Below are 18,991 nucleotides of genomic sequence, written 5' to 3' on the forward strand. Positions count from 1 at the left end.
AGTCTACATTATGAGATTATTTTGGATAAGAGCAAGAATATTTTTGTTTGTCAAACGGTAGTCTAGTATCGATCATTGTCACCCGAATAAGACCCTCGATATTTATTGGAAAGGAGCACCAAGCTCATCATTGTGCACTTTCACCGTCTGTGACGTTCATCATAATTGATTTAATCTCTAGCCTAATAAACGGCATGGTTTACCGAGTCGTAGTAGGATGACCGTACACCATATCATCACCGTGACTCCCAAGTTTACTTCGATATGTTATCAATATTTGCGTAAAAAGCGTTTCCACCGGAATTTCTTGAACAATTAATCTTACCAACACAAAAGGATCCCACCATGTCGAACGAACAAATTATACATTTGTACCGAAACTTCCTCTTTCCGTCGCAGCTGTCATATTTTTTTTATAGGTATGATGGGTATTATTATTATGGTCATAAAACTGGGTGAAACGTGGTTAATGTTCCGGGTTCCAATAACTTTAACTACACTTCTCAATATGTTATTGTCTGGGTATTATCGTTCCGGGTTCCAATAACTTTAACTACACTTCTCAATATGTTATTGTCTGGGTATTATCACGTCTATGATCAAGTCAATGAGTTTATCGGACTTCCTATAGTGAACACGGATCAACAATTAGGCAACAGTTTGGCTTATGGAGCAACAACCATGACTCAATAGAATTTAAATTACCACAATATTACCAACCATATTTGGTAGTTTATTGCTAGTCTACAATCTGAATATGCTACTACTTGGAAGTACATGATATAATTCCAAGAAAATAAAAATTCCCCAATCACGTTGAGATACTTCATAGGAACTTAATTGAATGAACATGGAGGGAAAGGGTAATATTCTACAGAACATATATTATGGCCACTTTTTTAACATATGTGGATCAAATATGATATTGTTGTGAAATATGCATATCCATTAGTCATAGTCTACGCCTTTAAGAAGTAGCCTACAAGATAAGGTTTCTGTTTTTAGCTCTCACCACTCATCATTAAAAATAGCGAAGAGGGTGTGAGAGAGTGCGGTAGCAACATAGCCCTCAATGGCAATTTGGTGGCTGGAGAAGGCTGCACGAGCCCCGGAATATGTATTTCGCTCATGTCCTCATCCGGGACCGACTCAACTTTAGGATACTTTGACAGCATCGTGGCTCCTTCCAAGCGTGTTCACCAAGTTTTTATTTTTTTTTAGATTGTATTTTTATGTAATCGTTTTTCTTACATAGGCTATACAATCATTTTGATTCCATATCTGAATAGATGTATTGCCAGTCAACGTATCTTTATGAAGCACTCAACTATTTGTGAATTCCTCTGGGAAGAACAGGTGTTAAAAATCTGCGTATTCAATACAAACGAAGGCAAACATTTGTTACAAAGTTGCAATTTAGCGTTTGGATAGAAACAACACAGGAAGAGATCTTGAAGACGGATGTAACTCCATGACCAATGTCGCGCGCGGTAACGAATTTATGATTTGACTAATGTTGCTCCCAACATTGTGACAGTAATACTTTCCTCGACGTGCTTTGGATTTGTCTTCTACGTTCAACGAATTGGACCAGTAGCCTAATTATCGGGCAGAAACCAAGACATGGGGACTCAGGGCACCGGACGAAAAAGAAATCCCAATAAGGACAGGTCGACGGCCGAGGATGATGCCCTTAATCTCATATCAAGAGAGGTACGTATTTTAGATGAGAACAATACGAAAGGTACTTTACACATCCATTCAACTTCCACTACTCGGTATTTCTATAATTTCACCCTCATTTTGTTCCCTTCCTTTCTCCCAGCGGCAGGAATATATATTTTTGACACAATAAGCGCACGAGGAAATAAAGTATAGCCCACACTGGACCCCAAAAGTGAAAATGTCCTTCTCATATTAGTTTGCCCTTCTCTAGCAGTCTAGCCAAATTATTGCTTTGTAAATATACATTTCATTGTTGCTTTGGTTGCAAATGTAAATGGTGCCTGTCCAGTGCCAGACACGTGCCCAACATAAAGAACAAATTGTGTGTCAATGACTAATTMATTGGCCAACTCACTGTATAGTTTTAATCCTACTTTATGTGCACAAAAGCACTGATGTATAAATTCTCCTTGATGAATGTAGACTAGGCTACATGTTCTTGGAGCAGGTGGCAATGATCACCCTTGTCCTATTTGTGGCCATGTAGCACCAACTTCTTATTTCACTTTCATTTTGCATTACATGTGCTAACCTGCAAGAATCCATTCCCAGTATGGTTGAGTCTTGGCAGCAGTGATATGCTGTTGTTTCTCTGACTGGTGCTGAAGTCGTGCCTTACTCATGTTGTGACTGGCGCACTCACTCTTCCTGGTGGACCCGCACTTCCTGTCTCTTTGTGTTAAATTCAAAAGAAACTGGTGATCTTGATGCTTCACAGATTAAACCCTGATGAAGGCATATTGAGACCAAATCGTTTGTAATACATCCATTATATCTGTGGAGCATCAAGATCTCCAATGTGCTGGAATTTATTTTCAATTTAGCAGAACATTTTCTCCATGCACTGTAATACGATAGGTGTGTGATCTTTAGGCCTAGGTTTTTTTTAATCAGTGCCTTTTGTCATACCTCAACTCTTTGTTTATTTTAAATGTACATTTTAATTCTTAAAGACATGCTCCGGGACTTTGGCGAATTGTGTTTAACTATGTCAGTATTTTTAAAACCTCCGGCTTTGGGCTGGATGTGTCAATATGTAGTTCATGCATGCATAATCTATGAGCAGAATTACTGTTTTACCTCAATTAGCCACGAAGTCCGGCAGGTAGCCTAGTGGTTAGAGCGTTGGGCCAGTAACCGAAAGGTTGCTAGATCGAATCCCCGAGCTGACAAGGTAAAAATCTGTTGTTCTGCCCCTGAACAAGGCAGTTAACCCACTGTTCCCCGGTATGCCGTCATTGTAAATAAGAATATGCTCTTAATATAAAAAAATCTCTAGTTTGAAACCGACAGTTTATTTTGGAACCTTTGTGCCACCATTTTGCCTACTACGATAATTTGGTGATGTACTGCAAGATTGGCCCACAATCTAGCAATACAATTTCCAACCAATGAGCTACAGCCCCTCCCCATTTGAGTGACAGCAAGCAAGATGCATTTGAGTCTTCATTGATGAGAGACAGACTGTAGCTAACGGAGTCTACACATGGATTGTGTAAACAATTGCCATTATTTTCAACATGTCAGCTGAAGAGGTAAGGTATACAGGGTATGCATATTGCTTTTAGGAACACTGATTTATGAACAGATGTACACTATATATACAAAAGTATATGGACACCCCCTCAAATTAGTGGATTTGGCTGTTTCAGCCACACCCGTTATTGACGCGTACAGCCATGCACTCTCCATAGACAAATATTGGCAGTAGAATGGCCTTACTGAAGAGCTCAGTGACTTTAAACGTGGCACTGTCGTAGTTTGTCAAATTTCTGCCCTGCTAGAGCTGCCCCGGTCAACTGTAAGTGCTGTTATTGTGAAGTGGAAACATCTAGGAGCAACAACGGCTCAGCCACGAAGTGGTAGGCCAAAAAGCTCACAGAACCCCAGACTGCCAGATGCTGAAGTGGGTACAAATAGTCTGTCCTCGGTTGCTACACTCAATACCAAGCCTCTGGAAGCAACGTTGGCACAAGAACTGTTCGTCGGTAGTTTCATGAAATGGGTTTCCATGGCTGAGCAGCCGCACACAAGCCTAAGATCACCATGCGCAATACCAAGTGTCAGCTGGAGTGGTGTAAAGCTTGCTGCCATTGGACTCTGGAGTGGTGGTAAATGGCCAGCACATTATGAAACTATGCCTATAAATCTTTTGTCAAAGTCCATATATGGCACAATGTGGGAAACATCCCATCAACAACAATTGCTAGTCCAAATCAAACCTTACCTGATTCCAAGGGCCTTTTGTATGCATGATCATCTGGCATGTCTGCATCCAGCTCCGCAATAGAAAATTGGAGTGATTTAAAAAAAAATGTATATATTAAAATGTTTTGAACATTGGCTAGACCAACAACTATGATGTTCCCTGATATGCATTTACCATAAACCGATAGCTAGCGACTTTAGATTTCATTAAACGCCCAACCATTTGATAGATCAGTCTAGTTTTCTCTGACATGAGTATCAATAGCATCCTAGCTACATGTTTGGTACAATTATGGCTGGAAGAACCTTCCTCTATGGCTGGCTTGTGCAAGTGAGAGGGCTAGCTACACTACATGACCAAAAGTATGTGGACACCTGCTCGTCAAACATCTCATTCTAAAATCATGGGTGTTAATATGGAGTTGGTCCACCCTTTGCTGCTATAACAGCCTCCACTCTTCTGGGAAGGCTTTCCACTAGATGTTGGAACATTGCTGCGAAGACTTGCTTCCATTCAGCCACAAGCATTAGTTAGGTAAGAGAAACCAGATGCTTTATGAGTGCGTTTGCACCGTTTAAATTTTTTTGGGGGAATTGTTTATCAATTATCCATTACTAAAGAGCCATAAGGATATAGTTCCGCCTTATTTGATTTTATCCATAAGGCCTATGTTATGTCCCTATCAGGCATATAATACTCCAAATGGGCAAAATGTCCACTTGTCGCATATGATCATAGGAAGTCAGGTTCCGAACCTAAAAGTCAGTGAATCATGTCCAAATGGCCTATATAATGACCAAATGGTATATATCCGTATGTTAAGTCCTGAATCAGCCTAGAAGGTCTATTAATCATGTTTGATCATAGGAAGTCAGAATTTCTCATTAGTTTTGATTACAGCCTGCCCATTTTGTGACAGTAAATCCCTATTAAAATATATTGGCAATGGACAGTGTCCAATTGTAGTATAACATGTTGAGACTGTCAATATATTATATGTGTAATGGACACTGTCCATTTAGCAATATATTGCCAATGGGCCTTTATTCATAGTGTATCTTATCCCTTATACTTACGTGTTAATTTCAGCATGTCCTTATACATTGGCAATGGACACTGTCCAATTGCAGAATAGCATGTTCACACTGGCAATATATCATATCTGTAATGGACACTTTCCAATAGCAATATATTGGCAATACAGTTGAAGTCGGAAGTTTACATACACTTAGGTTGGAGTCATTAAAACTCGTTTTTCAACCACAAATTTCTTGTTAACAAACTATAGTTTTGGCAAGTCGGTTAGGACATCTTCTTTGTGCATGACACAAGTAATTCTTCCAACAATTGTTTACGGACAGGTTATTTCACTTATAATTCACTGTATCACAATTCCAGTGGGTCAGATGTTTACATACACTAAGTTGACTGTGCCTTTTTAAACAGCTTGGAAAATTCCAGAAAATTATGTCTTGGCTTTAGAAGCTTCTGATAGGCTAATTTACATAATTTGAGTCAATTGCAGGTGTACATGTGGATGTATTTTAAGGCCTACCTTCAAACTCAGTGCCTCTTTGCTTGACATCATGGGAAAATCAAAAGAAATCAGCCAAGACCTCWGAAAAAAATTGGAGACCTCCAAAATTATGGTTCATCCTTAGGAGCAATTTCCAAACGCCTGAAGGTACCACGTTCATCTGTACAAACAATAGTACGCAAGTATAAACACCATGGGACCATGCAGCCGTCATACCGCTCAGGAAGGAGACGAGTTGTGTCTCCTAGAGATGAACGTACTTTGGTGCGAAAAGTGCAAATCAATCCCAGAACAACAGCAAAGGACCCTGTGAAGATGCTGGAGAAAACGGGTACAAAAGTATCTATATCCACAGTGAAACGAGTCCTATATCAACATAACCTGAAAGGCCGCTCAGCAAGGAAGAAGCCACTGCTCCAAAACCGCCATAAAAAAGCCAGACTACGGTTTGCAACTGCACATGGGGACAAAGATTGTACTTTTTGGAGAAATGTCCTCTGGTCTGATGAAACAAAAATAGAACTGTTTGGCCATAATGACCATCCTTTTGTTTGGAGGAAAAAGGGGGAGGCTTGCAAGCCAAAGAACACCATCCCAACGGTGAAGCATGGGGGTGGCAGCATCATGTTGTGAGGGTGCTTTGCTGCAGGAGGGACTGGTGCACTTCACAAAATAGATGGCATCATGAAAGGGAAAAGTATGTGGATATATTGAAGCAACATCTCAAGACATCAGTCAGGAAGTTAAAGCTTGGTCACAGATGGGTCTTCCAAATGGACAATGACTCCAAGCATACTTCCAAAGTTGTGGCAAAATGGCTTAAGGACAACAAAGTCAAGGTATTGGAGTGGCCATCACAAAGCCCTGACCTCATTCCTATAGAACATTTGTGGGCAGAACTGAAAAAGCATGTGCGAGCAAGGAGGCTTACAAACCTGACTCAGTTACACCAGCTCTGTCAGGAGGAATGGGCCAAAATTCACCCAACTTATTGTGGAAGGCTACCCAAAACGTTTGACCCAAGTTTAACAATTTAAAGGCAATGCTACCAAATACTAATTGAGTGTATGTAAACTTCTGACCCACTGGGAATGTGATGAAAGAAATAAAAGCTGAAATCATTTCACATTCTTAAAATAAACAAAGTGGTGATCCTAACTGACCTAAAACAGGGAATTAATACTTGGATTAAATGTCAGAGTTGTGAAAACTGAGTTAAAATGTATTTGGCTAAGGTGTGCATAAACTTCCGACTTCAACTGTATAACACTGTCCAATTGCTGTAGGAAATGTTGGCACTGGAAAAATAATTATGGCCAATGGACACTGTCCATTAGCAATGTATTACAATGGGCATTTACTATCAGGAATTTTACATGTTGGGCATTTCAGCAATTTAACAATTGTCATGCTTGTTGAACTCAAGACTGCCTAGCAGTGATAGTGGTTCCTCTTCCTTGCTCTTTGGTGTTGATTTCAACCTGTCCATTTGGTGATGGTAAATCGCTGCTTAAAGATATTGGAAATGGACAGTGTCCATTCACTTATGATAAATTGCCAGTGCCAACATTTGCAGTATGAAATATCAAATATTTACCATCACGAATTGGACATGCAGTTAAAGGCCTTAAACTAATAAAGTCCACAACTGGGACACTGTACAGTACATGTGTACTCTATCTATGCTGTCCTTAGACTGTTTATGACACATGCTCTGTCCAATCAATTTATTGCCAGTGGACAAAATGTCCATTAACCGACCTCAACCCAGTTGAGATGGTTTGGGATGAGTTGGACTGCAGAGTGAAGGAAAAATAGCCAACAAGTGCACAGCATATGTGGGAACTCCTTCAAACATTCCAGGTGAAGCTGGTTGAGAGACTGCCAAGAGTGTGCAAAGGTGCCATCAAGGCAAGGGGTGGCTACTTTGAAGAATCTCAAATATATTTTGATTTAACTGTTTTTTTGTTGTTGTTGGTTACTACATGATTCCATGTGTTATTTCATAGTTTTGATGTCTTCACTATTCTACAATGTAGAAAATAGTAAAAAATAGAAACCCTGGAATCAGTAGGTGTCCAAACTTTTGAATTGTACTGGATAGTGTATTAACTTTTTTTTGATTCGTCTCTATCTGCACGTGGTCCTGTGTGACGACAAATGTAGTCGTCAGAATGGATCACTATTTAATAAAATATCTCAATTTGTAGCAAACTTCAAAATAATTCACTGTGGGAGATTGATCTTGATCATAAACACCTTTTGGGCCCAACACATCAGTAMATTTTTTGGGGGGTTTGGCTGTTCTGGCGATCGTAATTTACATAGGCATTCTAGGGCAGACCTGCGCTTTTGGCACCGTTAGGTTGCTACACAGTACTGCCCTACCAAGCAAAAAGGCAGTAACTCATTTTTAGACAAAATGAGCAATGTCATTTTTGCTACATTTAAATATATGCTTAATCATGTGAACAAGTATCCTTCCTCTATTGTGTTTTGGAGAAAATGGGGGTCATGTTAGTAGTTACTGTGAAACCAAGGTAAAACTAAAGCAATTTTTCTCACTTCCACACTATGAGCAGTTACTGCCTTTTTGCTAGCGACCAGCAGAGCTTGACTTCACACTCTAGACTGGGCACTGGGGGCCTGGGTTGCATAGTGAAAGAAGGTTGGCCCAGGACTGCCCAGCGTTATCCAATGAGGTTGCAGGGCAGGCCCAACAACTTAGTGGAAAGCCCATGCACATGTACACACACAGCAGAGCGAGAGCAATGACGTAGTGCACATGTGACATAGTAGGCCATTTTTGGGGACCACTTTTGGCTCGTGAACACTACTTTAAGAACTACTGGCTAAAAAGTATACAAAAGTTTACAGTGCCAAAATTCTATGTCTTACACTGAAATAACATGTTGCATTGGCTACATGATTGCATGAAGTGTGACGCCTCAGGCCACTAATTTGTGGGGTGAAAGGGCACTGCTTTCACGTTTCAACTATAAACTCTGGGTCTTCGAGACCTTTGTTTGAAGTGTGACGCACGCAGGCTGAATGTAGGCCTTGAAATACAGTTCCACATGGTGACTTCCTGGGTGTGCCAACACACACTTTTTTTTATTGTTCTAGTTAAACAGTCCTATCATGCTGTAAAAGACAAGCATCTTGAGTCACTGTCTTACATGTGATACAGCTCAGGCAGTTTCAGTAGTACATGTCTAGAGGGTGTACTTTACCACTATGCTCCCAGGGTAGTAACAGCACTGTTGAATGGAAGGAAGTGCGGTCTGTTAAGACTCATACTGGATGTTGCAACAAATGGGCATCTCCCCTCAGACACCTGACTCACTAGTGACTGTTGCTTCATGATTACCTTTGCCAAGTCGGTAGCAGTTGGCGATCTGAATGTTATAATTTTCTGGTATGAAGTTAGCAGATTGCTATTTACTTTACAGTCTGGGGGTATTTGTCTGGGGGTTACACTTTCTTGAAGTTTAGTCATTGTTGCTTGCTGTAGACCATGTGCAGTGGGGAGAACATGCTGTAGTTGGTGATGTCTGCTGGTAGTTTTTAGGGTTTGAAACGTACAATTTTAAGGGGCAGTTCCCCACAGCTGCCTTTGCACATTTCCCGAGTGTTTTAAAAACACTTTGTCAGTGGACAGTTTCCTGTTGTCATAGAACGGTAGCTTCAGGACTGTAACTGCTATACACAGAGATATACTGTGCCTTTAAGTGCAGGCTGGGTCGAGTCCCACAATGGCAGCCCTCTGACAGGATGGTATGTCAGTCCTGATGAGCAGACCGATTCTGCAACACAGGCTTTAAAAATAGAAAGGCCCTAAAGATCAGCTGTTACTGCACCCTGCCTTCAGATTGGGTCTGTCGCGGGGGGAGGGGGTCTAATGGCGCATGCCAATAGCTTACTGGTCCACTGGAAATGGCCACTTCATGGAAAAGGCATGGCAAATGACTCTTTGGTAATGGAGCCTTTTTAAGTGTAGTCTTCGAGACATCAGGAGCTTGAGCTGTTGGTGGTTCAACTGTATCTTGTTTCTATACGGGTTGTTGTGCAGAGCAGTATTTGCTTAGGAAGAAGTTTAAATGTATGGTTATAATATGTGTATCCTTGACTTAGTATGGACAAGGGAGAGGAGACCACACAGTAGGAAGGAATGTTCTGGCTCAGGAGCTTTGCACACTTGTAATTCTGTACTTTTTGCCAATGTCAAACACTTCAATATAATAATTCAAACAAGGATTTCTGGCACGTCACCATAATGAATCTTGCCAAGGTAAAAGTTCATAGAAAATGTTGAAATGTGTTTAATTCAATGGTGCATTTGAAAGATTAACCCTGGCACTAACGCTGCCAGGCTGCATCACTCCAACTTTTCACGTTATTCTTATAAACTAACACCAAGAGGCAGTTGATCTGAATTAAACTTCTATTTGTATGCCATTAATGATAAGATCTTATGGCTACGACAGAGTTACTAATATTAACCATGGAAAACGTATCCACACAAACAGTAGGGGTTGGGGGAAACTGGTATACAGTTACATTTCAGGATACATATTTTGACGACATATCGTTTTGACAATATCGCAATATTATTTTTGCAGTAGTTGGCTGTACCTGCACCAAAGCTCTTCTTTTTTTTTCTCCTTCATAACTTGTTCTCCTTCCTTATTTTTAATAAGCGAGACAATGTTTTCAGCACTTTTATTTCCATGACTGATCATACCTCGCTATTGCCCCTCAGCAGCAGACATATGGTGAGCAACATGTTTGGAACATCAAATCGCAAGAAAATCACAGTATCAAGTCACTACATATAGAATCATGAGAGTCACAATGCAGATCGTATCGGCACCTAAGTATCATGATACCAAATCGTGACGTCCCTGGCAATTCCCAACCCTAATGAAGTTGGTAAAATTTAATGGATGACAAACAGCGAGCCCGCTATGTGTTCAATACAAGAAACTCAGGAGCATTCTTCAGACCAAAGGGTGGGATATGGAAATGAAAGCGGTATTAAAAATAAAATACAAATACAGGCAAAGTGTCCTCACAGTTGAGTCTTTGAATAGTACACAGTGTTGATGATTAAGGAGGCGTTGACTCCTTGGACTTAGAAGATGAATATGGATGTAAAGGGACTTACCTCATACATTCAATAAACAAAACGGTGACTTAGCACGTGCAGAGAGGGTACAGAGGTGTTACATTAGTTAAGCACAGTGTTTTGTTTGTCAGATGATCCTAAAACATTTATCGATCACCTTGTCAAGAGAAGCTAGAGGGAAGTTGATAGAAGATGAGTGAATTGCACAGTAGCTCCACTGTCTTCTTTCACCTCAGTTCCATTTGCCCTCCCAGCTATGTTGATTCCCCTAGTGTGGTGTTGGGATGTCAAGTGCTGTGATAAGGATGGCAGGCCTGGAACTCAGCCTGTGGGAAGTTTGCATGAATGTACTGGTAAGAGTCCACCACAGTGTGCTGGGATCACCTCATGTTTAATGTAGGCTATTCCGTGTTAATGTCTGCAGTAAACAAATTTCTTGATGCATTGTCAGCCTGTAAAACCTACATAGCAACCTTGGTTACACATCAAATGCTAGCCTAATTTGATTAGTTTCCAGTGTTACGACGCTGAATTGAATGTCCTAATTGAGGGATTATAGCAAAAGTTAMAATTAGTCACATTGTGACCTTGTTTTTAAGCTGTCTGTATATGTGTCCTACATTCTGAAGTTGGAGTTAAATAGTGAAAAGTGTGAACACGGAAGCATGTATTTTGAATACTTGTCCTCTTACTGTTTGAGGATATGACTGGATTATGTCTGTGGAAGGTGAACGCTTCACAGTAGTGGAGGTTGATTGACTGCAGCAGTCCCCACACTCTACTGGGATGTCTTTCTCAGTGATGGTGAGGGAAGATGACACCATTCAAACCCAGAGAAGGGTTCAAGTAAGTTCCCGTTCGTCCTGCTGCACCTGCCTGACACTTTCGAAAGCGGCATGTCTCGGATTGCTCTTTGCTGGATTAGGCTAGCATTCACGACAGCGGTGGACGGACATCCTCAGGGTAGAGCATCCTCCTGTCTTGCCAAGTACCTCAACTACACAATGATTTAATCCACAGAGTTGAGCGCAGACTAGAGTTAAAAACATATATATATTTTTTCCATTAACCTCCAACTCTGAGTCCCTATGCAGTCGATACTTTAACAATTTCAATTCTTAAAACCATACCATGTACCAGTGGAGGCTCCTCAGAGGAGGAAGGGGAGGACCATCCTCAGTGAATTTCAGAAAAATAAATTGTGAAACATTAATAAAGGTGTCCTTTTCAGATAAAACTCTACTAAATATATTCACATGTCTCCAAATAATTGATTAATACACATTGTCTACAGTAGCCTCAACAGCACTCTCTGGGGTAGCACCATGGTGTAGCCAGAGGACAGCTAGTTTCCGTCATCCTCAGGGCACATTGACTTCAGGACAAAACCTAGGAGGCTCATTGTTGGACTTACGCAGTAATTATGACAACTTCTGGAGCAATTTTCCCAACCTATCAGAGCTCTAGCAGTATGAACTGCCAACCCAGTCAAAGGATCTAAAAATGAATCTAGTACTGAAAGCATAAGCTTCAGCTAGCTAGCGCAGCAGTGCATAAAATGTGGTGAGTAGTTGACTCCGAGAGAGACAATGGTTAAACAAACGTCTTCCAAAATGAAGAAGTATGAGCAAGAGAGCTAGCTGTATTTCTTTTCAATTGCCTAGCTAGTGAATGCAGCTAGCTAGTTTAGCTTGCTCAAACAGAGAGGGATGCTATGATAGCTAGCTGGCTATGGCTATCAACACTGGGACTTTTCCAAGTCAAGGTAAGCTTTTGGTTTTATTAATTTATTGCCACCGGGGCCCGCCGGTGTACCTGCTTACTGTACTGCAGGGTTGTAGCGGGTTTATCGATGCATAAGTTCTAGTAGCTAGCTGTTGAAAATAACATTAGCTAATATGGTGACAATGAAGTAGGCTGTGTGTAGAGGTTAGCGGTTATGGTGTGAAGGTTTGGCTTTAAGTTTTTTTTCACCTGGTCACAGACAGCTGTTGTATTGTGGAAGTCCACAAGCGAAGGGAAAAGGTGAGAGGAGGGCACGTAGATGCATGCGAGAAGGAATTATACAACCAGCAAATCATGCTCTTTGTATGCGGTTGCTATGAAAGTGAACTGTGCGGTCATCAGGGGTGTATTCATTCCGATTCTGTTCAAAAAATGTTTCGCAAAAGGAAGGGTGATAAACATATCTGAATTTGTCCAATAGAAACTCTCGTTTGCAACTGTTGCACTAATGATTACGCCCTAGATAAGCTAGATGCAGGCAAGAGTGTGCAAGGCGGTCATCGTCCACCCTCATTTTAAACGGCGCCGACCGTCACTGCCGTGTACCTATGCTTGTCCTCTGTTGCATGCCTTTTCTTTGTTTGCTGAAATCCATACTGTTTCCTTATTGCTGTTGCTCTAAGATGGCAACTCATCKCAAATGTGCATGTGCCAATTTGAATCTCAACATGGAAACAGTCGGTGGTTGCATTTGATTAATGTTTTATTAAAACGTATGGATATCAGCAAACAAAGGCACTCAACAACGGAGGACAAACATAGGTACACGGTAAGGGATAAAGTTTTGAAGTATCAACTGCATATCGACTCTGAGTCAGAGGTTCATTTACAAAACTCTAGTCTGCTCAACATCTGTGGATGAAATCCTCTATCAGCGCTGATGGCTGTCKAGGATTCTGTTGACGTCGGTGTGTTTTGTCTCACTGCGGTCGGGAGACAAAGTAAGTGGCAGATTAAGTTGCCTTGTCAACGTTCGGTGACAGACCAAGGGGAGTGGAGAATCAAGTGTTTAGATTAGTCTGGTACCCTGAAGTTAGGAGGGGCACAACCCACATCTTTAAAAAATGTCACTGTCATCAATGGGACAGGCCAGATAATTGGCACACGTGTGTACGCAATCACGCACAAACATAAACGCACAGATAAATGCAGAGATTAATTTTAAAACTGCATATACACAGACATCTAGGCTACATTGTGTCATAGACACAAATGCATGCATGCACCAGTTACCAGTAGGTCATGTTTATTAACTACTTTATTTCTTTTTTTTTAAGTATACCCTTTTTTTGCGGAACAATGAGCTGTCATTTCACTCCTGTTTCAACTTCAGCATTTCCAAATCCATTAGCTCAGCTAAAAAGTATGCCAAAATAAAGAAGCAAACTGAGGTTTACACAAACATGGAGATGTAAACATTAATTCTCTAAATATTTCTTCATATGTTTAGACATGGACGAGTGGGTTCAGTTAGCCTGCTCTGACCCTCAAAGGGAAGTTTCCATAAAAGGATGTTGAGGCACTGTGCTTTTGCTTCCTCTTGATGACATCACACACAGGGCCCGTAGAGATAGTTATCACACATGCCTTCCTGTTTATTCGCTTCGAAACCCAGGGAGCACTGTTGATTGGTTGGTAAGAAGGAAGAAATGGCATGTCAAGAATTAACAGTAGGGGAGGGTGGGTAAGTTGAGCCAAAGGAGTAAATTGAGCCACCCTTGTTTCAAAGAAATCTTACACAAAATTAGCTTAGCAAATATTYAGGAGGATGAGGTAATTTCATGGAGTCTGTGGTTTCTTCTTCACATGGAAAAGTGGCAAGCAATTTGGGTACACATGACAGATCATTACGCAGGTTGGCAGATTGCCATGTCTCATTTTCGATTCATTGAAAATGATACTTTTTTCAAAGTATCTGTCTTTTTCAAACGAGCATTGCAGAGCTGGCTACAATTTCAATTCCATCCCCCTGAAAAGATGGAACAAATATTATGGCTGAACTCAAATGTGCTTGTTGATAAAATACTTGTATTTATGGGAAATATGTTTGAAAAGGGTATTTTGTTCTTAAATGATATTGTAAATTGGAATGGTAGAGTTATGTCCTTTATGGAGTTCAGAATTGTACGGAAAGGTCTGCTCAATCCAAGAATACAACCAATTGATTACAGAAATACTCAGGCAGGTGGCAGCGGGAGGAGGTAGGGAACTGGTCTGTCTGCCCAATATAAAAGATCAAAACTGGCGGAGGAATAAAAATGGCATAAATAAGACCGTATTCTAGTTTAATTTGAGGACCAGGATGTTGACAACTGTGCCATAGTTGGGAAGAGATTTTTGATATACCGATTCCATGGTACGAGTTGATATATAAAACAATGCAAGATTCAAGACATTATGCTTTTCAGCTAAAATTATTATATAGCATTCTTGCCACCAACAAAATGTTAAATATTTGCTGCATAAAATCATCGAAGCTCTGCTGATTTTGTTGTGAGGATACAGAATCAATAGACCATTTATTTTGGTATTGCCCTCGGGTAGCCTGTTTCTGGTCTCAGGTTCAGGAATGGCTGAAAATGCAGTAAAAGTATTTATCTTCAACTCGCAATCTGTGGATTCTATTAGATTGAAATTGTACGTTAAACATCACAGCATAGTTGAAAGATATGTGTTGCGTAGAAACCTGAAGTGGGTGGCCAGCAGAGCTAGATGGGATGGGCTGAGTGTTGGTAGGTGGAATTGGAGACAAGTGTGTTGCTGTGTGGGTGATAGAATGATGGTCAAAGATAAAAGTCAAAATAAAACATAATTAAAAAGTACATTTGAATGACACTGAGGGGCAGTGTTTTTACAACTAATGCCGGTTTGCCTGAGGCTGATGCCGTGCAGGTGTTTGTACACATGCATATACACACACTCTCATTCAAATATACACATACGAGAACACACACATCCATGTAATAGTGCCAGACATGCACACAAACATATACAGTTGGCATTGCTGTTATGATTTTAGTTGTCCTTGATGTCCTTTGTTTTAAATGTATTTATTATAATTTTTTTTGCATTGTTTTATTCTGTCTTTTCCTTTTTTCTCTTCTTTGTTTGTGCACTGGGGGGGTTCTTGGGTGTGGGGAATGGAATTCATTGTATTTTTTTTTTCCTTCTTGTGGGAGGGGTCTCGAATGGTTGAGGGACAGCTATTGGGGAACTGTGGGGGGGATCTTGGAGGGTTCGTGTTCACGTTTTTTGGCCTGGTGGTAGATCGGTCAGCGTGCCCTTGAGCAGGGCATTGACCCTGGATGCTTATGTGTGTCGCTCAGAATGGGAATCTGTTGGATGACTGGTATGATGTAGTTGTTGAGTGGCTTCACTGCAAGTATATTGTATGTTTCGGGGAAGAAAAAAAAAAAAATAGCAAAGATCCCACTCTGGAAATGGGATCATCAATATATAGAAAGGCTTGCCAAATGAAGAAAAACATTTATATTTTCAATATTCATGTTTATTTTAAGTTCATATAATAGCATGTTTATTGAAATCAAAATACTACTTGTATTATAGAGAATGCAGTAAAGCTTCATAGACGCCCCCCAAAAAATGTGTTGTAGCACATACAGATGAAACATTATGGAGTCTTAAAGGAGGCCTGGGTAAGATCAAAATGTCAATGTTCCAACTTCAATTATGCTTTCAGATACAAATGTCAAATATACACTACTGTTCAAAAGTTTGGGGTCACTTAGAAATGTCCTTGTTTTTGAAAGAAAATCACTTTTTTTTKGGTCGACTAAAATAACATCAAATTGATCAGAAATACAGTGTAGACAATGCTAATGTTGTAAATGACTATTGTAGCTGGAAACGGGTGATTCTCTATGGAATATCTATGTAGGTGTACAGAGGCCCATTATCAGCTACCATCACTCCTGTGTTTCAAATGCACATTGTGTTAGCTTATCCAAGTTTATCATTTTAAAAGGCTAATTGATCATTAGAAAACCCTTTTACAATTGTTAGAACAGCTGAAAACACTTGTTCTGATTTAAAGAAGCAATAAAACTGGCCTTATTTAGACTAGTTGAGTATCTGGAGCATCAGAATTTGTGGGTTCGATTACAGGCTCAAAATGGACAGAAACAAAGACCTTTCTTCTGAAACTTTGTCAGTCTATTCTTCTGAGAAATGAAGGCTATTCCATGTGAGAAATTGCCAAGAAACTGAAGATCTCGCACAACGCTGTGCACTACTCCCTTCACAGAACAGCGCAAACTGKCTCTAACTAGATTAGAAGGAGGAATGGGAAGCCCCGGTGCACAACTGAGCAAGAGAACAAGTACATTAGTGTCTAGTTTGAGAAACCGATGCTTCAAGTCCTCAACTTGCAGCTTCATTACATAGTACGCACAAAACACCAGTCTCAACGTCAACAGTGAAAAGGCAACTCTGGGATAATGGCCTTCTAGGCAGAGTTCCTCTGTCCAGTGTCTGTTCTTTTGCCCATCTTAATCGTTTCTTTTTTTTGGGCCAGTCTGAGATATGGCTTTTTCTTTGCAAAACTTCCTAGAAGGCCAGCATCCCGGAGTCGCCTCTTCGTTGTTGATGTTGAGACTGGTATTTTGAACACAACACTGAATACCTGTGTGCACACTACACCAATGTGCAGTGATTACAGTGGGGAGAACAAAAATGCCCCCCAAAAATCCACTCTCAAATTGCTTCCTCTTACCAATCTCTTGTTTTTACACCATATCTTTTAGTACCACGTTTGAGTAACTTCCTGTGTGGATTGATACTAATACTTTGGCGACTTACCCCAACATGCAGATCAAATTTGRTTTGTCAAATGCTTTGTAAACAACAGGTGTAGATGGATAGACGAACAGTTTAAATGTTTACTTACATTTCCTGTTCCAACAATTCAGAGTAAATATAAAGTACCAGTACCAAATCGATGTGCAAGGGTACGAGGTAATTGAGGTAGCCATGTACTGTACATATACAGTTGAAGTCAGAAGTTTACATACACTTAGGTTGGAGTYATTAACTTGTTTTTCAACCACTCCACCTATTTCTTGTTAACAAACTAGTTTTGGCAGGTCCGTTAGGACATCTACTTTGTGCATGCCACAAGTAATTTTTCCAACAATTGTTTACAGACAGATTATTTCACTTGTAATTCACTGTATCACAATTCCAGTTGCTCAGAAGTGTACATACACTAAGTTGACTGCCTTTTAAACAGCTTGGAAAATTCCAGAAAATTATGTCATGGCTTTAGAAGCTTCTGATAGGCTAATTGACATTTGAGTCAATTGCAAACTCAGTGCCTCTTTGCTTGACATCATGGGAAAATCAAAAGAAATCAGCCAAGACCTCAGAAAAAGAATTGTAGACCTCCACAAGTCTGGTTCATCCTTGGGAGCAATTTCCAAACACTGAACTTACCACATTCATCTGTACAAACAATAGTGCGCAAGTATAAACACCATGGAACCACACAGCCGTCGTACCGCTCAGGAAGGAGACGTGTTCTGTCTCCTAGAGATGAACGTACTTTGGTGCGAAAAGTGCAAATCAATCCCAGAACAGCGGTAAAGGACCTTGTGAAGATGCTGAATGAAACGGGCACAAAGGTATCTATAGCCACATTAAAATGAGTCCTATATCGCTCAGCAAGGAAGAAGACACTGCTCAAAAACCGCCATAACCAAGCCAGACTACGGTTTGCAACTGCACATGGGGACAAAGATCGTACTTTTTGGAGAAATGTCCTCGAACTGTTTGGCCATAATGACCATTGTTATGTTAGGAGGATAAAGGGGGATGCTTGCATGCTGAAGAACCATCCCAACCGTGAAGCACAGGGTTGGCAGCATCGTGTTGTGGGGGTGCTTTGCTGCAGGAGGGACTGGTGCACTTCACAAAATAGATAGCATCATTAGGAAGGAAAAGTATGTGGAAATATTCAAGCAACATCTCAAGACATCAGTCAGGAAGTTAAAGCTTGGTCGCAAATGGGTCTTCCAAATGGACAATGACCCCAAGCATACATCCAAAGTTGTGGCAAAATGGCGTTAAGGACAACAAAGTCAAGGTATTGGAGTGCCAACACAAACGCCTGACCTAAATCCTATAGAAAATTTGTAGGCAGAACTGAAAAAGCGTGTACATTTACATTTTACATTTAAGTCATTTAGCAGACGCTCTTATCCAGAGCGACTTACAAATTGGTGCATTCACCTTATGATATCCAGTGGAACAACCACTTTACAATAGTGCATCTAACTCTTTTAAGGGGGGGGGGGGGTTAGAAGGATTACTTTATCCTACCTAGGTATTCCTTAAAGAGGTGGGTTTCAGGTGTCTCCGGAAGGTGGTGATTGACCCGCTGACCTGGCGTCGTGAGGGAGTTTGTTCCACCATTGGGGTGCCAGAGCAGCGAACAGTTTTGACTGGCTGAGCGGAACTGTACTTCCTCAGAGGTAGGGAGGCGAGCAGGCCAGAGGTGGATGAACGCAGTGCCCTTGTTTGGGTGTAGGGCCTGATCAGAGCCTGAAGTACGAGGTGCGTTCCTCACAGCTCCGTAGCAGCACCATGGCTG

At 40.8% G+C, this 18,991-nt stretch overlaps 1 protein-coding gene across 11 annotated transcripts in view; it reads left to right on the forward strand.

Moving 5' to 3' along the window:
- Nucleotides 1–1,036: 1,036 nt before the first annotated feature.
- The window catches only part of LOC111959462 (leucine-rich repeat flightless-interacting protein 2), an 88,553-nt gene continuing 70,598 nt past the window's right edge, over nt 1,037–18,991 (forward strand). For all 11 annotated transcript variants that reach the window (XM_023981030.2, XM_023981018.2, XM_023981026.2 and 8 more), the window contains exon 1: nt 1,037–1,713. In XM_023981030.2, the coding sequence (XP_023836798.1) occupies nt 1,624–1,713 (90 nt within the window). In that variant the 5' untranslated portion in view covers nt 1,037–1,623. The remainder of the gene's footprint in view (nt 1,714–18,991) is intronic.

This window comes from Salvelinus sp. IW2-2015, linkage group LG36 (assembly GCF_002910315.2).
Source record: "Salvelinus sp. IW2-2015 linkage group LG36, ASM291031v2, whole genome shotgun sequence".
Classification (NCBI taxonomy): domain Eukaryota; kingdom Metazoa; phylum Chordata; class Actinopteri; order Salmoniformes; family Salmonidae; genus Salvelinus; species Salvelinus sp. IW2-2015.